This window comes from Aulonocara stuartgranti, assembly GCF_965226115.1.
Source record: "Aulonocara stuartgranti genome assembly, chromosome: 1".
Lineage (NCBI taxonomy): Eukaryota > Metazoa > Chordata > Actinopteri > Cichliformes > Cichlidae > Aulonocara > Aulonocara stuartgranti.
Genome location: NC_138939.1, coordinates 8,694,990 through 8,718,167, shown reverse-complemented (window position 1 = coordinate 8,718,167; position 23,178 = coordinate 8,694,990). Strand labels below are relative to the sequence as shown.

Sequence of the window (23,178 nt, the reverse complement as noted above, 5' to 3'; positions counted from 1 at the left end):
TGTGAACTCTACACCTCAGGTTTACTATAACTGCAAGCCCTTGTGAAACCCTACACCTGATGTGCCCCTTCCTTATAAATTTAAGTACCTAGTGCTGTTAACACACCTTTCACAGATATGAATGCTGAGGAAGGTGTTGGGTTGACTATAGGTTGTACAGATTCTGCAGAATAATTCAGGCGTAACAGGGGAATAGTGTGCATCAATACAATATAAAATCTGAAGAGACAAAAAGCACTCATGACTAGTGCAAATAAAATTTTATTTTGTTTCCAATTTTGTCCGCAGATATCCAGCTCGACCCTGAAATGGTTTACGTCACTGAAAACGGTTCATACTGAAAACAGTTTTTTTGTTGTGAGATCATTCTCGACTGGCAGGGTGCTTTGAGAGGGCATTTTCTGCCAAGGCTAGAGACCTTTTTCCTGACAAATAACAGGAGGTGGATCCTTTGCTTTCATTGTCCATATCTCCAAGTTTTGTGAACTCCACCTTGGCAGTTTCTGTGCAATTATGCTGTCAAATGACCACAATCACAGCTGCTGCTGAAGCTGATGTGTCATTAGATGTGCACTAGAAACGAAGACAATAATAGAGCATTAGAAACAAGCCACCTCCATCCTCATTATTACTGCTGCTTCTGTGTCTGGGCTGTGTTTACATTTGATGTGGAAGCTGCACTGTCGGGACTTGCATCAGCTATGGTTGCCAGGTAGACAATGTTGCGATGCAGAATCTGTTGGTATCTGTTGGAAAATGGAAAAAAATAAATAACAACACTATGAAGTCAATCAACAGCATTAGTGGAGGAGAGGTTTGTGTAACTTACTGCACACACTCGACCGCGCGTCCTTTCTGCATGTACTCTGTAATGCATCTGATCAGTTGATCGTTTTCATCCAGTAACTGGAACAAAGCAGAGAATCCGGCAGGACCAGAGAGAAATTTAGAGAGCGTAAAGCCACTTACAGCAAAAAATGACAAAGGTTTTCACGGAGTATTGAACCATGTTAATTAGATAAGGCCCTACCACAACCACTTTTAACATTTTTTCTAAACCCGTCACCGGGACAAGTCCGTGTAAAAAGTCAACAGCCAAATGCGAAAAGGTTACCAATTTCCCCCCCAAATAAGGGTGAACGTATAAACCTGTTAGCAAGCTAATTGCTAATCCAAGAACGATCGAGACATAAAAACAACGTAAAAGCTTCTAAAATATACGTTCTTGGTGTCTTACCCTCTGTATCGTCTCTTGGTTGACTGTAGCTTTTCCTCTGAGTTTCTTTGGTACAAACACAATCGACATGTTTAATTTAATCCTACTACAACGATTTCGCTTTTACGACGCCAGCTGACCGGAGAGCTTCTTCTTCATGGGACGTATTATGTTCGACTCACACACGGGGAGGCAGGCACAGCCCAGCGGCCGAGGGAAACGTCAGTGGCGGGAGCCGACCAAAGATGATATGTGCAGAAAGATGGAGCACTCCATTGCATCGAAGGCTGAACGCTAGATTAAAGAAGCTCGTTTCCGCCACTGAAAAGACGTACTATCGCATTGTTTAAAAAAAAAATTAGATAACCTAAAAATTGTAGTTTTTAAGTCGAACTTTAAATAAATTAATTGAAATTTTGACTTAGGAATCCCCAAGTTTGTTGCAGGTTTTGATAGATTAACAATAAACTGGGGAGGAACTGTCAGGTGTTCAGCTTGATAAAGATGTCTTTCATGTGCATGTATGTGTATTTGCATATACACTCATTTGATTAGGTACTAGTGATGGGATTTCCGGCTCTTTCGGCTTGGCTCACTAAAAAGAGTCGGATTTTTCGGCTCCCAACTGGCTCTTCAGGTTGTTTTGTTGCTTTAATTAATTTATTATTAACAATAATATAAAATTATGCACAAAAGGAATTACTAATGTAAAAAAAAGTGGTTTTATTTATATATATTTATATATAAATATATGCGGTGGCCCCTAGAGACAAAGCACATACACGTAAAAACTCCAAAAAGCATGTACAAATTCCAAAACACATTTCTAGCGTTAACTGACCTTCCAAAACAGAGCTACCTAGATCACTTAAATTGCACAATTGAAAGCATATGTGTATTGTTTGTGTATTTATACACAAGCATTCATATATATTCAAATAATTTAAAAAAAATGTTCATTTACCTGTTACTACCACACACCAAATCCGTTCGTTGGTACTTCCTGGCTTGTGTAGCCACTAGGTAACAAAAGCTCAACACTGCGCCTAGCTTTCTGGAGCACTTCTGTTGTCTTTTGTAAATGTCTTGGAGTTTGTACGTGCTTCTGAGTTTTTAAGTGTTTTAGAGTGTGTACGTGCTTCGGAGTTTGTACGTGCTATGGAGTTTTTAAGTGTTTTGGAGTTTTTACGTGTTTTGGAGTTTGTATGTGCTTTGTCTCTAGGGGGCCACCATAAATATACTTTTATTTATTCACTCCACATAAAATATAATAAATAAATCATATAATACAAAAAACAACTATTCACATTTCAATTTTTAACTATTTAAATTTTCAGCTTTTTCCTTTTAAACAAATTTTAAGTGAAACAACACAAAACACTGCAAACCACAACACAGTTAAATATAAATTAAATTATGAAAACAAAAAGAAGATGCATATTCTCTCTCATATGGGCCTGCATGAATAAACTTTTTGAATCCTTTATCATCTGCAACTGAAAATAGTTGTGGATGATTAATATACCTTTCTAATGTGACGTTGTTGTCCCTGGCTCTCTTTCTTTCTCTCTCCCTCCAGCTCTGTTCCTGTGCTACTGAGAGTGTAACTACCGCCCCTCCCCCCCTCTTCCCAGCGCAAAGCACAAGGCTCGCGTGCAGAGTGAAGCGGAAAAAAGTGCAAGAGAGAGGGTGAGAGACAGAAGGAAAAAAACCAAGATTCCCAATAAGGAGCCGGCTCGAGTCGTTCACTTCAAAGAATCGGCTCTAAGAGTCGTTTCGTTCGCGACCGACACATCACTATTAGGTATGCCTGATCCACTGTTTGTTTACCAAATATGTAACTAACACACACACACACACACACACACACACACACACACACACACACACACACACAAAACAAAGACACACTTTAGAATGCTTGAACGCTCCTTGATAGGACCTACATGTGATATATTATAGTGCTTAAAAGGACCTTGAACTGACAGCAACCAAGAAAACATTGGAAAAGTTTTGATAGAGTTTTACAACAACAACCAAAACCATTTTCAAACGTTTCTCACCAATTTAAGAGCAAAAAAACACATTTCACCATGTCATGTGAAATATTTGAAGGGAGCATTTTGGGAAACCACTACAAGGTAGAAGCTTTTCTTGGAGAAGGCACCTTTGGTCTCGTAACCAAATGTCAAAATACAAAAACCAAGCAAGCAGTGGCTATTAAAATCAACAAGAGCAAACCTGAAATTTTGCAACAGGCAAGGTGGCAGGTATGTCCTCTGTGTGCAGCGATTCCTGGTACCATTGTGCAGACGATTTGGTATAGAGCACCCGAAGTTATGCTTCATATTCCATATAATGAAGCAATTGACATGTGGCCTCTGAGCCGGCTAGCTGTGGAGCTTGCTACAGGGTTGCCACTCTACCCTGGGAAAATGGATTATGATGTTTTAAAATCCATCACAGACACTCAGGGCCAGCCACCAGACTATATTCTAGACTGTAGCATGGCCACAGAATATTATTTCAGAAAAAACGACCACAGCGAACAGCGCTGGACATTTAAGACAGAAGAGCAATTTCAGTATGAGACAGGATACCAATCCAAGGACACTCGACATATAACACTGCAGCATCTTGATGACCTCAAACGAGTAATCACAGTTAGAACAGGACCTGAAAGTGGCACAGATTTATTGGTCAGCCTGATTAAACAGATGTTGGCCTTGCTTGCAAACCAGCGCATCAAACCCTTGGAGGTTCTCAAGCATCCCTTTTTTGACCCTGGCCTGAGAGTTCCCCCTGCATTAAAATGAGGAGCAGAGGGGGACACAAGTCTCCAGCATTGCTTCTTTGACCCCAGACAAAAGTGACAAAACCACAAGTAGGGGTTGGAAAAGGTAATCAACAGCAGAAATACAGTGCAAACAATGCAAATCCAATACTCCTTTAAACCTGATAACAACAGCTTAATATTTTAACAAAAAAATAATCAACTTGCTCCAATATTTATCACCTTGGCTTTTTTTTTTTTTTTAATTTTCACTCCCTCCACCCCAACCAGTCACGGCAGATGGCTGTCCCTTCCTGAGCCTGGTTCTGCTGGACATTTCTTCCTATTACAAGGGAGTTTTTTCTCCCCACTGTAACTTAATGCTTGCTCATAGGGAATCCTCTGATTGTTGGAGTGGCCAATATTGTAGGACAGGGGTCTCAAACTCCAGTCCTCAAGAACTACTGTGCAGGCTGCAGGTTTGACAGGAAGAGTTGGAGTAAGAGAGCCATTGCTAAGAGGTCAGAATAAGGCAGAGAGGCTTGCCTGGGCCATGAAACACCACCATCGGACTACTGAAGACTGGAAGAAGGTATTAGGGACTAATGAATCAAAATTTGAAATCTTCAGTTCATCACTCAGGATCTTTGTACGCTGTCGGGTAGGTGAAAGGATGGTTCCACTGTGTGTGGCATCAACTATCAAACATGGAGGCGGAAGTGTGATGTCTCAGGCTGTTTTGGACCCAAGAGCTTGAAAAAGAAGGAAACTGGACTTGTGTAAATTTGCAAAGATGTTTCATCTCTCATTCGATTTCCCAGGAATAATGTTTAAATTGTAGATCATCCTTTGTTTTATTCTTTATGCTGCTGTAGTAGTAATTTTAATTGCAAGATTAACTGAAATGTCCTAATTACCAAAGAAAGTCATGTCTCAAACCTATCAAGCTGACAGAATCTGACTTTAGATCAGCGGTTTCTGAAACAGCCCAGAGGATCTATATATTTGATATCTACCTAATCAGGTGAGCAGTGGGTGAATATTCTTTTATCATGAATTTTTTTTTAAAAATTTTGATCTTTTATTGACCATTGTATCAAAGAAAAGCAAATCTGCATGTGAGTTGTGTGTATTTGCTATGTCAACCATTTTTGCTATTTATTGCTTAATAATGCCAATTGCTGTGCAATAATAATGTAAAAACTCCAAACATGTATCAAATATGAGAAACCGTGTTAAGGCCTTTTTTTTTTAATGTTCTAATAGGCAAGTTCTTTAAAAATTACAACCTTACAGACTGCGCCCGTGAGTGTGTACAGGAACTTCTGCAACAAAGGATGACCTAGATGCAACTCACTGCAGGATTTGTGGGAAAAATGTAGGGTCACGTGGAAAACAAAAAACCAAGACGTAAATCGTACAACTCTTTATTTTATGTAAAAACTCCATTTTGCTTCTCAAGAAAACTATTCCTGTTTTACAATTCCAGTGACTGGAAGCAGTAGCAAACATATGAAAACATGTCAGTTGTGAATCGTTCAGTAATATTTTGTCTCAAATTTAATCCTGCTGGTTATTGAGAAAGCCCCTATAGAATGATGCTTTTTACGACTACCATGCAGTGATCGGCTGTCTGTGATTAATCCGGTTAAACGGCCCACTTTCACCTGAACTGTTCTGTTCTAAACAACCAAAGCTACGGGAAAGGATCTATTTCACCTTGTAGTGCTTTTGATACTTGTCTGAAAAGGTAACCTTTTCGTTAAAGGGAGAGCTGTACAAAAACCCACCACTCTGAAGGCACTCCCTAAAGCACTAAATCAGAGCCAAAAAGAAAAAGAGGCATCCCACCACATCCAGTTCTTGTCCCTTTGTTCAAAGTCAATAAAAATAAATTCACTTCAGAGAACAATCACACTGACCACAATGCAACAAGAGCGCTACAAACAAGCTGGAAGGCTGACACCTATCAGCATCGCTGTCATTTGTTTGAACATATGCTTTGAGACATCATTTAATCCACAATATTTCCCATTTTCAGTAAATAATCTGACACAGCTGAGTGTAGTAACAGTAGGGAGGGTGGGGGAGACGACAATTCAGAGGACAACACTGTAAGACAATTCAAAAGTAAGCTGAAATTAACAGAGGACTCCACATGTTTGGGACATTTAACAGGTACTTAAATGATAACACATACTTCTGGCAGACAATCAGTTTAGCTCAAACACGTCATTGTTTTGGGTTTTTTGTCAGTTTTAACCTGTTTAGGTGTCCTTCCCTACAGGAAAAACAAAACACCTTCTACAGATTTTACTAATAATGAATATTTCCTCAAAAAAGGTACAAATAACAGGAAACTGTTAAAAAAAAAAAAATTTAAAAAAAGAAATACGGCAGTCAACATATACATCTATACCTAATATGCTGTAAACTGCATATATCAAATGAATGGCTGCACTAGGCTGCCAACCTAAAGCTGAAAGAATTCATCTGATTTATGAGGACTGACTGATCTACTTACTGAATACATACGTCTTAAAAACTAGGAGGGACTGGGTTTTTTTTGGTGGGCAATAAATTTGCTGTGGAGCAGGAAGAATAAAATGAGATCAGAATACATTCAGTAAAGTTCAGATTTTTGCTTTTTCAGCTGGCTTTGATCTCACTACATTTGAGAATGAATTAATGAAAAATAAAATGCTTAAAGTCGAGAAAGGATACTGAACACATGCGTCTGAGAGGAGAAAAAAAAAAAAAGTGCAACAGGTGATGAATTGAATATTGGTGTCAAAGAAATATATCAAACGGAGTCGAGGGGAACTGAAAAAAGATAAAATAAAGCTATCGATCACACCGACTGTGATCCGCTCACAGTATCAGAGGGCACTCTGGATACAGCATTCAATATCAAACAATACTGTAAATTAAGAGAACAAACTCCAAAACATGGTATATTTACACGTGTTCCTGTCCATCCGGTGACTGCTTATCAAACTAATATTTCTGGGGCAAAAAAACTAAACAAAAAACAAAAAGCCTCATTGTGAAGCTGAGAGAGGGAGCGGCACTCTCACTGCCTGAACAGTCCACCGTGGTGCTGGTGACCAACAAGATGTCTTCATTTTTTGTCTGTTGAATGCTGAGAAAATTTGTAGGATGAATATAATTTCATGATGACTGGCTACCATTCATCGTGGATCCATCACTGCAGTACTACGCAGCCACCTTGTTCTCCTTCTGCAAAAATGCAAAACAAAAGTTAATCATTTCTTCCAATCTGCTTTATTTGCTAGGAAAAAAAATACATGTGAGATCTTCAGAGAGCATAAGTGATGGACACAGCCTCGATGACACCTCACTGTTGAGCAAAAATCCTGGTACGATGCCTTAAGATGAACATTTTTGCTGTCATGATAACTGAAGAGCGAAGTCAAATGAAACTGGACTTTCACTCTTAGAATGGCCATATTTTACATAATGAACTTAATGTTTCAGACAATGTCCTTAAACTAGTGAGTTCTAAAGCTCATTGGGAAGGTGCCTACTGATATACTGAGTCTTTGTTGCTCACTGACCCCTACAAGACCACAAGGGTGGCCACTGAACAGAACACAATGCACTAGTAAATTGCAATTTACTTTTCACATCTGGAAGCTAAGTCCATCTTATACCGTCTATAATGAGTTCATAAAGGATTTACCCTGTATTCGAAATCAGAGAAATCCCGGCCTCCTCTGCCACCTCTGAATCCGCCTCTGAATCCAGGTGGAGCACCTCGGGGTGGTCCGAAGGAGCCTCTGCTTACCGGTCGCCCTCTGCCTCCACGAGGCCCCATGAAGCCTCGACCGCGGAAACCACCTCTTCCTCGGTTGTGCCTCAGAGGGATGCCGAATGTCTCAGCGTTCATTCGTCTCTCTTCAGCCCAGGTTGGCCTACGATCCCTGAGACACAGACATCAATAAGGATACAGATTTTTTTTTTTTTTTTTTTTTTAAAAGTCACATGAAAATAAATTTACACGACATAAAGCGAGGCATCACAGGCTAACATGAAATTTTTTTTAATCAAAAATTCATTAGAGAGTGAACAAACCAAGCATTAAGAACTAAAAAAAAAAAAAAGCGGCTGTACATTAGTGAAGTTCCAACTTTGAGCAGATGACAGAACATTAAAAAGTTTTTTTTTTTTGGATTTTCCTGCACACACGAAAAACCCAAACATCTTTAGTGCTTCAGTGGGCGGCAATGGATGGACTAGTAGCAATTCGGTGTCCCATTCACATGCGAAGCCTCGACTAACATAGAAAAATTCTCCCTTTGGAAAAACCTCTTTCACTTGTTTTATTGAAAGAGATAGAAACAAAAGTCTTTCAGCGTATTGATTAAATACAAAGCATAGTTTATGCAGAGGCAGACTGCAGAATCTCCAGAGGGGCACAAAAAACACAGATTCTGACCTTTTTTTTTTTCTTAAGTGCAGCTCTACACATCTTTGAAGAACCTTGCTGACAGTTCACATGCCAAATCTGCTTGTTGTGCAAATCTCGATTTTTTATTTTATTTATTTTTTTAATATATAATCTGGCCGGGCTGAAAACACAAGTGTATCTTTTTAAATCTATTATGACTACATGTGAGACTTCACATGAGAGATATAGACGGTGCAACTCTCAGATAAAATGAAGTGCTCTGTGACTTTCTTTTTTCAGTTTCTATTAGGGCTGCTCAATTAATCGAATTTTAATCTCGATTACGATCTGGGCTTTCAACGATCATTAAAAATGACTGAGCCGATTATTAGCCCCTCCCTCGTGCTTTACTCTCGCGCTGCTCCGTGTGGCAAATCGAGCGCACCTCTCTGCATTTCGAACACGTGTCACAACAATTAAGAGCAGCGGTCCCCAACCTTTTTTGCGCCACAGACCGGTTTATGCCCGACAATATTTTCATGGACCGGCCTTTAAGGTGTCGCGGATAAATACAAAATAAAACTAGTACCGGTACCGAAAAAAAGAAAATTTATTCATAACACACGTGAAAAGACCAAGGAAAACCGAGTAAACGATAAAAACTATAACAAAATAACGCTGAAAACCGATAAAAGCCCTGAAAACTATACATTTCACACCTGAGCCTCAACTCTCGCAACCCGGTACCAAACGACTCACGGACCGGTACCGGTCCGAGGCCCGGGGTTGGGGACCTCTGATTAAGAGGACCCGAGAGAAGCTCGGAAAGCTAAGCACAAGTTATTTGGAGAGGAGAGTGACTGCCGTTGATTGAAAAGAGAGGTAAAAAAACAAAAAACAAAAACCTTTAGTGGTGTGGAAACATGGGTTCGCGGAGTCAGACGTGACTTAAGTAGACATAGTGTGTAAACTTTGCTACAGTGTCGTAGCTGCACCACAGAGCAACACTGCAAAGTTCACTAAACATAGATGTTTACATTTTTCATATTGCAAACATTTGCACTGTTATCAGTATTTGCACACTATTTTATGACAATCTTTAAAGTCATTATTCAATACATTGTTATTGTTAAATAAATATCGTCAAATAATCGAGATCTCAATTTCAGTGAAAATAATCGTGATTATCATTTTTGCCATAATCGAGCAGCCCTAGTTTCTATTATTCATGTACCAGTCAGAGTTGCAACACCAGTTGTTTAGAAGACTGCAGCAGGTTCACTCTTATCAAAAGTGGTTTTAGATGCCCTGTTTACAGGTCTGGGAAATTTTTCATTGCAGAATATTTAAAATTTGATTTCCCTTATATTCGCTGAAAATAAATTCTACAGATGCGGTGACAAAACTTAAGTCACTCAAATCTTAACATGCCCTTGTGTAACTAATCCACCACAGAATAGATTAAAAATAAATAAATGGATGTATTGAGGTACCTGGTATCATCACAGGACAGGTTATCAAAGAAGGACTTTGACTTGTCATAGTAGCAGGTATTTATCACAGCCTCCTCTTCCTCAGCAGCACCTTCATTGGCTGGATGCTCTGATTCCTCTCCATTGAGTGCCTTTTCAGTTTTGTCATCTGTAGGAAGAAATGTTGTAAAATCAAACAACTTAAAATGGCAGAAATGTTCACATATGTATCATGGTATATTTAACCTCCAATTTTAGTTGCTGCAGTTTAGAACTTGTTTAAGTGGTACCTTTGAGTTTGAGCTTGTTCTGGAGCTCTTTGTCAATCTCGTCTTTGTGAAACTGGGCGTTGGCAGTCTCAAAGTCAAAGTCTTCGTCAAACTTCACTGTGCCATCCCTGCGCACATTTACTTTGCCTCTGCTGCGGTTTCCTCTTCCACGGCCACGGCGGTTAGAAGACTGAACACCAGCTGAGAAACAACAGAAACAAACTTAAGTATTAAACTTTAAAAAAGAAAAATAGTGCTTCCCACTTGATAAATTACAAAAGTACATTCTGAGGGAACTTTTGAGAATTGGCTGACGTGAAATTAGCCCAAAGCATTTCAGGAAAGGCACTGCCATCCCAACATGAATCCAATAAAGCTTTTCATTATATATTTAAATTTTCAAAGCTGAGTAGCTACAAAATAAAAAAGATGAACACATCAGTAAACAGCAGTAAGTGTTGTGGACATTACTGACTGAAGGTGCAAATTACTCACCACCTTGGCGCTTGTTGGGATCCCGGTTTTCAACTGCACCCTGCTCATTATCTGGCTGCGCTACCTTCGGAACCTCAGGAGCTGAACAGGAAAAGAAAATAGTCATCAATTTAACTTGGCAGGGCTTGGCACTGAGGAAGACAATAATATGAGCTTCAACTGCAGCATGGGTTCAGGTTTATTTGTATTTGTTAAAAAGAATAAATTCAGAAGTTAAACTCTAGTTTTTGGTTCTGTAGAGTAGCCACCTTGTTCATGACTTGCCTGATTAGGCTGATTCTCTATTAACAGCAGTATTTGATAGCCAGTGCTAAATTTTAGTTCTTTCCACACTAACAAGCTGATAATTAAAGACACCAGACAATTTGTATTCTTTACATCCTGTGGCTTTGCATTCTTAAAATAAATAAATAAAATGAATCAACATTACTGATTAATGTCTCTTTTGCTCTGTTATGAACTTACTACAAATAACTTTTTAAACCAGCCACAACCTACACTTTTACCTTTTCTCTGCTCCAGGAGGTCTGGAGGCTTCTGGATGCCAGTGGTGGTGGTTCTGGAAGCTGCTGCCCCTGTCTGACTCCGCTGTCCTGCAGGTGGAGCTGGGGCGGATGATGGTGGGGCCTTCACTGACTGTTCCAGGGTGGGACTCTTTCTTATAGAATCCAGCTGGGGACTAGTGCGTCCTGCAAACAAACAAACGGCAATTAGAAGCTGTTCCAAAGTAGCTGCTGTTATGGAGGGGGAAAAAAAAAAATTCACATTAAAAGTGTTAAGTGAAAAACATACTGTCCATTAAAGTCCTGCTTGTGAAGGACTCCACAGTGTAAGCATTTCCCTTGTATTTGTAATAGATTTGTGTGCAGTGTAAAACATTTTTGGAGTATTTGTGAGTAAAAGTAACCTTCACCCCAGTCTACTTAAAATATATAATACACGGTAGTAGTGAAGATGATTCTGTCAGAGCTGAATGATAAGCTTCAGCTACTCACACACTTCCATTTTACTGGCAGTGGATGACACAGATGTTCACTGACAAAAAGGTAAAAATCCAATCTGTACATTTAGAGAAAAAATCTTCACCAGTTTATTAGAAGTATGATGCATAACTGTCTTTGCTGTTTCCAGTTCAAAACACAATAGGGATCAGGTGTGTAGCAGGAAACTCAAAGCAGCATGCAGCTGTGCTCTATTCAAATGAGCAGGAATCAGGTGTTGCTCCAAATTTGCTTGAGAAACAGATGTTTAGCTTGTCTGAGGTCACTACGTAGCATTTAGACAGATATCAGCAATGAAAGATTTAACTGCATCTGCTACATTTCCATCCAAGAGAGTGTTTGGACAGGTTTGAACTTGAAAAACCTAATGCTTTTTAATGTGGTTTAGGGCTGCTCGATTATGGCAAAAATGATAATCACGATTATTTTCACTGAAATTGAGATCGCGATTATTTGACGATATTTATTTAACCCTTTAAGACCTACTATAGAACCAAGTCCACCAGAGCTTATATTATTTTTTTACATGTTGTAGTGCCATTTGTGGGAGCATTTCAAGTTGCTAAATAACTGTTATAGCCCATATTTTAATAATATGTATGCATTAAGTCCATAGTAACTACATTAATTGCAAAAAAGTGCAATAAACTACAAAAAAATTTATATTGTTTTTGTTTTGTTTTTTTACATATATTTCTACTTGGAGAAATTTAAGAGGTTTATCCCTCAAAACTTTAAATACAAAAAAGTTGCAAAAAATAGTTTACAACAACAGGAAATTTATTTTGAGTGTCTTCATAGTTTTATCTTGGAGATACATCAATTTTTATATACTGCAGGAAAAACAAAAAAAACAATCCTATGATGCAAATTTGCAAAGAAAACAGCAGGTGCATCAAAACAAACTATTTCCAGCAGTGCAAGCATCCCAGAAACTATTCAGAAAAGTCAAACATGACCAGTAGAGGTTTTTAAGGCCTACAAGTAAAAAACTACATTTCCGCGAAAATGACGTCACTTCCGGTTTCGGCCAGGAAATGGCGGACATGCGACAGTTCGCGCTGACGTCTGTTTCACTGTGGGAAGTGTTACGAACAGCTGATCGGATCGGCAAAGCGTGTTTCTGGAATATTATGTTTTTGTTCCTGCAAGCGCTTTTTATGCAATTTTTGCAAAGCTTTATGCGGAAGGAAACCGTGACCGAGGACAAGCTGATGGCACAAGATGTAAGTAGAACTCCTCCGGTTTCATATGCAAAACAAATTATTGCGCTAGCTTACGTGGTTCAGGTTTTACAGGGATTTAAAAATAGTTACACAAAGCGGAGCATGCTGCTCTGACCGGATTTAAAGGGTTAACAATGACTTTAAAAAATAATATAAAATAGTGTGCAACACCACTGAAGTTTTTTTTTTTTTTTACCTCTCTTTTCAACCAACAGCAGTCACTCTCCTCTCCAAATAACTTCTGCTTAGCTTTCCGAGCTTCCCTCAGGTCCTCTTAATCAGCGGTCTCCAACCTTTTTTGCGCCACGGACCGGTTTATGCCCGACAATATTTTCACGGACCGGCCTTTAAGGTGTCGCGGATAAATGAGGGAGGGGCTAATAATCGGCTCAGTCATTTTTAATGATCGTTGAAAGCCCAGATCGTAATCGTGATTAAAATTCGATTAATTGAGCAGCCCTAATGTGGTTGACTTGCTTATTTCACACAGCTCCTTACCAACTGCTCCAGTAGATCCAAACTGTTGAGAACCAATGGGTGCAACACCAAACTGGCTGTATGATGGGGCAGGAGCCCTGCTGAAAGGTGCATAGGACCCAGGAGCCTGGAATGATGGAGGTGCTGCAGCACTTGAGGATCCAATTGATGACTAGACAAACAAATATACATCCAGTTAAAAACATTACAAGACTTTTAAACATAGCTGTTGACCATGACTGAAAATACTATGATACGATTATAAATGTCTGATGCCTACATTTCAAAACAACAAATAACACAAAATGAATGGGCAACTGTTGGTTGGACACAAAGCTGTTAATAAACCTATGTACATCTTAGAAAGTGTTATCTAGAAGATAGATAAGATACCATATCTAGAAGGAAAAAGGCCTGACTCTACTTTGAATACACTTTATTTTAACAGACTCCTTTGTTTGTGAATCTGGTTTTCAGGGCTTCTACAACAAGTGGTCACTTTATTTTTTTGTTGCTTATTGTATTTTCTAATTGGTTTCTTTATTTTCTTAAAATGTGCAATAATTAAAAACATTGATAATCACTTATTTTCTGTAACAAAGAAAGAAAAAGCAGTAAAACAATAGTTGTCACTTTCTACCTGAATTTCTTTATAGTTGATCCTTGTAATACACAGGTGTTTGAAATAATGTTAACGATGGCCCTACAGCAAAGTTCCTTTAAAGCAAGCTTTGCAACTCAAAATGCCACTAGGCAATTATTTCAGTAATTATTTTGAATGATTACCTCAATTGCTATTATTTAATTATAAAATCACACACACAAAAACTCTACATACAGAATAATTAGTGAGTGTCTCTCCCTTATGTCTCAATAAAGCCATGCCTGTGCCACCATGAGCTAGCATACAAGAAGCCTTAAAGAAAAGCCTTTATACAGCTGTTTTATAGTAATGGAACGCACCAATTGACTTACTTGGACTATGGCAGGGTCCTGCGGCAGGGCACTGGTGGCTTTTGGTGGCTCACAAACTGTTAGGTCTTTAATATCACTTCCTCGGAAGATGATGTACTCAAAGACCTCATCCCGAGGAGGAATAGGCCTGTCAGTGGGCCGATCCTCAGTGCCAAAGGAGCGAACTGTAGGGAAAACTCACAGGTTAACTTACACGACTTTACTTTTATTAATTAAGGAGGAGAATTTCCTTGCGTTAAGAACAAACACTGTTGACTTCACATTAACTTTCAATGTTAGAACTGAATATTATGAATTAGCGTTGGAATAAAGACTAAAGAAAACAGACGCCTCAAGTTATATCAATTTTTGTTAACCACATTGTTCAAAATAAATTCCACATAATATGAGCTCGAGATAAAGTTAGTACTCTTCCCATACGCACAGTCTACCAGGTCTTAGCGATACTGTCAGACAAGAGTATTATAATCAGTTTCTAAAACGCATGTTAAAAAATAAACACTAAAAAGAGCCAATAAGCCGCAATTAATGCTTTAACAAGGTATATCTGGTGGTAATTATGTGTCACTTGGTGCACATCATTTGACTTTACCACAATTACAACGTAAACAAAGGACTACAGCGCTTAACTATAGCGCCAGTTAGCTCTGTTGGCTAACTAAAAAGCTAACCAACAAAGCCAAATACCCTAAAAAATGCTGTTCTCCTTCGCTTAACACTTTTACGCTCTTTGAGTCTTGTATTCCCTCTCTGTGTGCCTTAACTTACCTTTAGCGAGAGCTACAGTCGAGTTTTCTGTGTCAATCGTGTACAAAATTCCTTCATAGCGGATCTCGGCCTTGGAGATGAGGCTAATTTTGCTGCCGAGGTACGGTGTCCCTCCTCCGCTCATCTTCGTCCTTTAACTTTATTTACACGCGTACTTCCGAAGAAAACGTTTTGTGTCACACGAAGCGTCGGATGCGTTCTTTTCAGACCTGCAGTTCTCAGACTACATAACATATATCGTCAAACGACACTATGAATCCCGCTCGCAACTGATCTCTACCACGACATGGCCGTTTTCATTTTCCTTCCCCTGCCGCAAAGGATTTTGGGAGATAGGTAGAAGCCTAGTCAACTAAAGTCGCCTCCTTTTCCTCTTCCATCCCTTCCACTGTTTCCTTTGCTTACAAATAGAAACGAATGATGTGACAAATATATTTTTAGCGGTACTAACATTTTCGATACAGTTTTGGCTTTTATTTTGTAATTATTATAATAACATTTCCTCAAAGGGATTAAATAAGTCACTAAATAAGGATACTTAATACAGGTTTGAAATTTAACCACAATAATCTCACGATATTACACGAGATTATATCCGGAGGTTTAGAGCAGAAAATTTCGCAGCCATTAAACAGTCTACATTTTTTACGTGTCTCCCACAGCTGTGATGACGCTGTCCCTGCAAGGCAGTTCATTTTAAATGAAAAATAATAACAACGGTTATTTTTATTTTAACGTCAATGTCTTTAGGCAGAGGCTTCTGAGCAGTTATAGTTAGGCTAACTCAAACTAAATACTAATTGTGAAAACATTTTTACTTAACCACAAATAAACAAATAAACAAAAATCTAGATTTCTTAAAATAATCAGAATAAATAAAAAACGAAAAAAAAAATAAAGTAAAAAAACACTCTCCCCCCCCCCCAAAAAAAGGAAATGTCTTTAGCTTTAGCGTTTGATATTATGCCAATAAAACTGAAACTAGTTATTCCCTGGCCAAACAAATTCATAGTAATGTCGTGGTGATGTAATGTTGCAGTGTTGTGATTTATATTAAAAAATAATGCTTTCAGTTAAATTGAAGTTATTTAACGTTACTTATTGGGTGTTTTGTCTTGTTTTGGCAGAACATAAACTGTAGCTATAACTGTACAAAATGTACAAACATTTCAAAAAATTATAAGAATAAAAACTCCATAATTATTGCTTATAATATTATTATTTTAGTATTTAACTTTAAATATTACTGTACTTTTTACTAAAATTACTGTACTGTACTTAATATAATATACAACTTATTACAATCTTTCAATCTACAACAATCAAATACAGCTACCATATATATATATTTTTAAATTTTTATGGTCATTGTTGTTGTTATTTTAACTACCAATTATTCCTGATTCTTTTCTCATAATGTCATTTCATTTCAACCCTGCACTGCCTTGCTATGTTGAGCCACTTTAAAGAATAATTTAATAATTTATTTATTATCATATTTATTATTAATATTTATTATCATATTTTAAGAAATTCTAATCTTATTATTGTATGTTGGATTAAAGACATTTTAATTTAATTTAATACTTCATATTTTTATTTAGTCATATTTTACCCAATTGTATTTATTTTTTATTTCATAGTAGTTATTGCCAAATTTCTTTTTATTTGATCTAAGATACAATCCTAATGATTTAGGCTATTATTTTACAGATTGTGTTAACTTCATTTTTAACGGCTGTAAAAAAGTAATTTACTAACTGTTTGGATAATAAATGATATATTTCCCATCTTACCTTTTGCAAAGGTAAAAGAAAAGATGCACAGAAAAGGGAAAAACAATACCAAAATCAGACCTAATAATTATATAACTTCTGTGTAACTGCTTTGTTTCAGATCTGTTTTATTTATTCATTAACTTAGTAGCTTTATGTACATTATAACTGTCTTATATCGTTTTAAAATAATCTTTGCTTTCTTCCTGAACCTTTTTCTTATTTATATATCATTTTCATTAAATATGGTCAAAGCTCCTCATATTCTACTTTGGGATGGCGGTGTAACTGCACGGTACTTAGTATGATTACTAATTAATACTCCGTGAAGGTAACACATAATAAATAGGATACAATAACCACAGACTAGGACGCCCCTTCCTCCATTTATACCCCCCTTATTTGATGACGTCAGCTCCATTCCCACAATGCCTAGTAACACGCAGGCGCATTGTAAAAAAAATAGAAGACGGCTATCTGTGATCAGAGATGGCGGGCGCCTCCGACCCCCTGGAAGATATGCTCTTTTCGGAGGTGGATGAAAAAGCTGTGAGCGACCTAGTGGGCTCATTGGAGTCACAGCTTGCTGGACAAAGCAACCCGGCTGGTAAAGCAGACGAAAACGGAGGCGCTGGCTCTGTGGCCCCCGCTAACCATCACTTAGGAAAAACGCTACCAGCTCCAGTGAGCACCACAACACTAGAACAACAACAACAACAAGGACGCCGTAATAAAACTGAGATGCGCCAGGAGATCAACTCTAAAGACGTTAGCCCGGATAAGACTGTCACATCTCCTTCACCGGGCTGCAGCCCTTCTTTTGGCGAGCCTTCCACCACTTCGGGTGACTGTGTGAGCGCCACTAGCAGCGGCTCGCAATCACATGGAGCATCCATCACAACACTGACTGCATCTGGTGTGTCAACTTTGGCATCTCTGCCGCCAGCCAGCATCAGCACCACCACATCCAGCCAGGGCTCTAAGGTTACCGTGGGCACAGGTGAGACGTCGACGGGAGCAACCCCGCCGAGAAAACGCATAACGACGCCGCGGAGGAGCGCTTCGGCGCGGATAAAGAGTTTGAACGGCGCAGCTGTAACAACGCGGAGGAACAGCAACACAGCGGTGGTCGACAGCGTTAGCCAAGTGGATACGAGTGCAAGTACACCAAACTCTGGACGACCCGTCACAACCTCTATTAACACTTCGACGTTCACCTTATCCAACGCGAGCCTGCCTGTGGGTCAGTCGGCTATTGCTCTCGACAGGGGGACTCCTACTATTGCTTTGCATAGACTCCCGAGTCATATTGTTGCCAGTATAGCCCAGAACGGCAACGGGACCAGTGTTTCGGCCTTGGTCCAGCAGGGTGCTCGTATAGGACCCGTTACCTCTTTAGCTTCCCCGGGGAACCAAACCAAAATGGTCACAGACACTGGGGCTTCCAAAACAGACGATTGTCAGTCCAAAATTGTAATGTTAACCCAGTCTAGCGTTGTCAACTCTGTAGTAAATACTGTTTCCACTTCCTCTCCTCCTCTTCCTCCTCCTCCTCCTCCTTCTACTTCTTCATCTATTGTCACACCAACAACTACTACAGCTGCAGCAACAACAACAATAACAATAACTCAGCCTCTGAACTCCATCACACCTGCTGCGTGTGTTACAGGGATGGCAACTAGTTCAGTATGTGGAGCTGGTCAGACCACATCGGTGACCACCACTATTACTATGGTTAGGCCAACAGCTCCCTCCCCAACACCTGCTGTGGCCACATCTGCACAGTCACAACCCCGTCCTGGACTTACAGCCCCACAAAGGATTGTAACCCCCCAACTGATTGTCAGACCGCCTCAGCAGCAGACCACCATTCAGCTGCCCCCTGGGTTTACCATCCCACAAGGTAAGGTTAGCAGGAGGGCTAACAACCAAGCCAGAGAATCCTGGTTGTGGTTGTTAAAAGGGCTCGGTGTGTGTTGGACTCTCCCATAATAGAAGATTGTGTGTGACATCCTCCGGATTTTCCCTGGCTCAAAATAGGCCTTTGGGCATGAATAATCTACATATATGTATGGCAAGGAGTGTTGTACCTTACATAACAGAAGTTTGTGGATTTCCATGTTATTTCTGATCATTTGCTAAATAAATCTGTGTTTTATGTTTGACTAAATGTTTAAGTAAAATATTTTCATTACAGTCCTGGTGATTTTCATTTACACAAAGGTCAAAGTCAAAATTTTTTGGAAACAGGAAAAACCCTGATTTTCTTGTTTGGTTTGTTTGTTTGTAATTGGAAAAAAGATAAAACCGGGGTGAAAAAGACAGAAATCAAAGTATTTATACAGATAGATGCAATAAGCACAAACACCTTGTGTGTGTGTGTGTGGTAAACCTAGAGCAAAAAACATCAATTTAAATGTTTATTTATGCAGGATAATAATAGTACACTGAAGATGAGTAGAATCACAAAAGACCTCTAAGGAAACTTTGAGAGGCACAGAGAAATGCTTTGGGCAGCTCTAGTGTGCAGACAGTGGCCACTGATGCTTTGAGACTGCAATATGTTGTCAAAAATATTTGAGTAGATATTGTTTTTTTTATGTAGCTAACTTTTGTTATTACAACAACAATTCAGTAGTCCAGGATTCCAGTAGTTCAAATTATAGCTTACCCAATAGATGAGCCATATTTATATCCCTAATTTAGCTGTTATATTTTAAACAGTGTAAATTCAATAGAAGCTCATATTCTGTACTTGTAAAGGGGCAGGTAATAACAGAGGAAAGTGGTCATAATGGTTTTTGTGCTGCACTGCTTGAATGAGTCATCTGACCTCAGAAATAATAGCTCAGTTACATTTTCAAGAGCATGATCAGAACATGCTGTTAACCTTACTATTGACCTCATGTCCTTTTCTCTTTATGGAAATTCTGCAAAGATAAACAAATGTGTAATAAAATATTTTATCACGGCCAGGTGTGGGGTTATAATAACTGCAGTCCTGGTCCTTTAAAACGAAGGGAGAGTTTGTGTAATTCGCTCATGATCAGAGCCTGAAGCAAATACTTCAGTCTTTGATTATAATATGTGCACTACTGTAACATCTTACAAAGTCTAGATCCTGTCATGAAATATTACTTTTGTAAAATTGCAGTGTTTTATAAGGTTGTAGTGCAGTGATATACCTGCAGTATAACATGTGAAATGTACAGTATTTTTTTTAGTGGCTGCTTTAGCTGTTCTTCTGCGGTATTTATGTTGTGGTGTTCTCTAATTTATGTTTCCTGCTCTTCCTTAGGTATGGTGTTGGTACGCACAGAGTTAGGACAGCTGGTGATGGTTCCCCAGCAGGCTTTGGCTCAAGCTCAAGCACAAGCTCAAGCCCAAGCCCAGGCCCAGAACAACATTTCTCCACGACCTGCTACCCCCACCACAGGGACATCCTTCAGAGTAACCTCTCCACAGGTGAGACCACAGAACCCACATGATAGCTGGCAGCTGTAGACTCTCACTGCTGCAACCAACGGCACACAGTGTTGCTGTTCAAATGAGACAAAAGGAAGGAGAAAGACAGAAAAATCAGAAAGATTATTATACTCATTTGCAACTCTACTAGTGTAGCGTTGCATTGGTTTAACAGTTTAAAATTATCCATGTTGTTAAACTAGACCTTTACGCTGGCCCTTGTTCAGTTGTTTGAAACAAGCCATTAGTTTTGCTTCTTCAAGCCAACCTTCTGATTGGCTGCCTCTTGCAAACAGATGGTTTGGTTTGAACTGCGAATAGGTGGGGCCAACTTCCCATTTGATGCAATTTGTGATTCTGGGAATTTGGCAGCTATCTTGAATCTTGAATGAGCAGACACCCATAACTTTAAATTCACTAGTTAGTGGGACATTAAAAATGCATGCACTAATTAAATCCAATACAAAGCTCTTCGAAAGTTTAGTAAATCTTCTCCAAAATAAGGTTAAGAATTAAGTTTTCCTGTCAGATTGTATTCCTAGTACTCAACATTACAGCTTCATTACTGGCTCAGTCCAGAGAGCTGATGTGAAAAAAGCATCTCTACGTATCCCACCAGAGCACTGAACAAATGGCATGCCTATCAATGTGAAGGATATAGTAAGCCAAGAGAAAGTAAAACATACATGCACCTACATTTTTCCTATGATAACATTTGCCACAGCACACCTGCTGTGACTGCCTACCATTTACATGGATAAGTGCAAAAACAACTAGTTAAAGTTTCCTTTTCTGGGTGCTGATCTGCTCTTAAGTTGTGTATGCACTGGAAATTAGTTGCTTGTCAAGCATCGCTTTAAAATTGCCTGCTGGTCACTCGCAGATATTCCAGGCTGTAGTGTGGATCCTCTTAATGTATTTAGAATCAGAATCAGAATCAGAAAGGGTTTTATTGCCAAATGTTGAGCAGGTTTACAACATTAGGAAATTGCTGGGGTACTTAGTGCAAAACATACTGTCAGACAACGCTTAAATAAACATAAAAATAAAAATTAAAAGTGCTAAGTAGATAGATATATACATGAGTGCAGGTGGTGATCAGTGCCAAACATGGAATGATGCAGTGAACACAGCGTAGGGTCATGTGTAAGTGGTGGGAACAGTCATACGGTTATTGTTCATGTGTCCAACAGCAGAGGGGAAGAAACTGTTTTTATGGCGAGAGGTTCTGGTGCGAATGGACCGGAGCCTCCTGCCTGAGGGGAGCAGGTCAAACAGACTGTGTCCAGGGTGAGAAGGGTCAGCTGTGATCCGAGCTGCACGCCCCAGTGTCCTGGAGGTGTACAGGTCCTGCAGAGATGGGAGTCTGCAGCCAATCACTTTCTCAGCAGAGCGCACAACACGCTGCAGTCTCTGTTTGTCCCTGATAGTGGCTCCAGCGTACCACACGGTGATGGAGGAGGTGCGGATGGACTCGATGATTGCAGTGTAGAATTGCGTCATCGTCCGTGTTGGCAGGTTGAATTTCTTCAGCTGCCTCAGGAAGTACATCCTCTGCTGGGCTTTCTTTATGACGGAGGTGATGGTGGGCTCCCACTTCAGGTCCTGGGTGATGGTGGTACCCAGGAAGCGGAATGAGTCCACAGTGGTGATGGGGGTGTCAGTCAGGATGATGGGGGGGAGTGGAGCTGTGTGCTTCCTGAAGTCCACAATAATCTCCACTGTCTTCTGGGCATTCAGCACCAGGTTGTTGTGGCTGCACCAGGACACCAAACGTTCAACCTCCCTCCTGTAGGCAGACTCATCCCCGTCCAAGATGAGTCCACCGTTCGAGATGAGTTACTAGTAGGTCATATGTTAATCAACTGTGTTTTTCACTCTCATTAGTAATCTCTTCAGTTCCTTGCATCAAAGTTTATTGCGCGTCCACCCACTTCGCACTTGCAATTGTAGTTATTTTCTCTGTAGTCTGAAGTCGTAAATGTTATTCAGTTTCTTTGTCTCTGGTCACTAAGTCACCATAAATCACTTACAGTGTGTGGAACAGCTGTCCTCTTGGGTAAGGAGGACAGAGGTGGACCAGCCACCAACTTTAGCAATTGAGTGTTCTTCAGACAATTTCTAATCAGGATTCTTCTCATCAGGTTGTTGTTTTTTTTTTTTTTTTTACCTGAGCCATAGTGCAGAGACTTTATAATGTATGTATGTATTTATTTATTTATTTCCATTGTCACTCATAAGGAAACACTTCTCTGTTTCTTCTTTTTTGGTATCCATTTGTTGAACTTCATCCACTTTTTGGCTTGCAGCTAGCAGCACTCAGTTTAGAGTCATTCTTATTCAGAAACCTACACAAGTGGTGAAATCTAAACTTGCTGACACACATTATGGGTAGAGCACGCAGGAGGTAGGAACCTGTAGAAAACTACGCGTGTTAGTTACACAAGGGCTCATTCTGATATTACTCTGACTTTCTACTAGGAAGCTGGCAGGTTAAAGTCCATTTAATGTCTGATCTGACATGTCTAGACATTTGCGCTCTCACACTGATAAAATGAAAAGGTGAGGTTTTAGCCTTGGGGAATCACTTTTACTATCCCGACTTCAGTGGGAGCTCATTCATCTCTGTGGAGCCAGAACAGAGAAGAGTCGTAAATGACCCTGTGGTTTTCTTGAGTGATGGGATGACCCAAGGGATATTTGACCGTGACTTGGAGGTAGGAAGGAGCTGCCCTGTTCTTGGCATGTAGATAAGCAGGAGAATTTTGAATGACTGGAAGCCAGACAGGTGTACATGGAAGGAGAACTGTGCAGGAATACAAGTACTAGGCAGACATCAGCTACTTGGACTAATG

At 39.5% G+C, this 23,178-nt stretch overlaps 3 protein-coding genes across 5 annotated transcripts in view; 1 reads left to right on the top strand and 2 right to left on the bottom strand.

The window, feature by feature from the left end:
• Positions 1-245: 245 nt before the first annotated feature.
• Positions 246-1,692, bottom strand: ss18l2 (ss18, like 2). Its single transcript, XM_082534491.1, has 4 exons — positions 1,238-1,692; positions 830-906; positions 662-746; positions 246-573 (listed from the first exon to the last, which is right to left on the bottom strand). The coding sequence occupies exons 1-4, from the start codon at positions 1,304-1,306 to the stop codon at positions 520-522; spliced, it is 285 nt and encodes a 94-aa protein (XP_082390617.1). The 5' UTR covers positions 1,307-1,692; the 3' UTR covers positions 246-519.
• Positions 1,693-5,400: 3,708 nt separating this feature from the next.
• Positions 5,401-15,421, bottom strand: lsm14ab (LSM14A mRNA processing body assembly factor b). Its single transcript, XM_082542779.1, has 9 exons — positions 15,084-15,421; positions 14,316-14,479; positions 13,362-13,512; positions 11,143-11,325; positions 10,637-10,717; positions 10,163-10,342; positions 9,894-10,041; positions 7,693-7,933; positions 5,401-7,229 (listed from the first exon to the last, which is right to left on the bottom strand). Exons 1-9 carry the CDS (start codon positions 15,205-15,207, stop codon positions 7,206-7,208), a joined length of 1,296 nt encoding a protein of 431 aa, XP_082398905.1. The 5' UTR covers positions 15,208-15,421; the 3' UTR covers positions 5,401-7,205.
• A 1,900-nt stretch (positions 15,422-17,321) lies between these two features.
• LOC309709398 (transcription initiation factor TFIID subunit 4) overlaps positions 17,322-23,178 on the top strand; it is a 105,989-nt gene continuing 100,132 nt past the window's right edge. For all 3 annotated transcript variants that reach the window (XM_082538005.1, XM_082538007.1, XM_082538006.1), the window contains exons 1-2: positions 17,322-18,761; positions 20,157-20,323. In XM_082538005.1, coding sequence (XP_082394131.1) covers positions 17,348-18,761; positions 20,157-20,323 — 1,581 coding nt within the window. In that variant the 5' untranslated portion in view covers positions 17,322-17,347. The remainder of the gene's footprint in view (positions 18,762-20,156; positions 20,324-23,178) is intronic.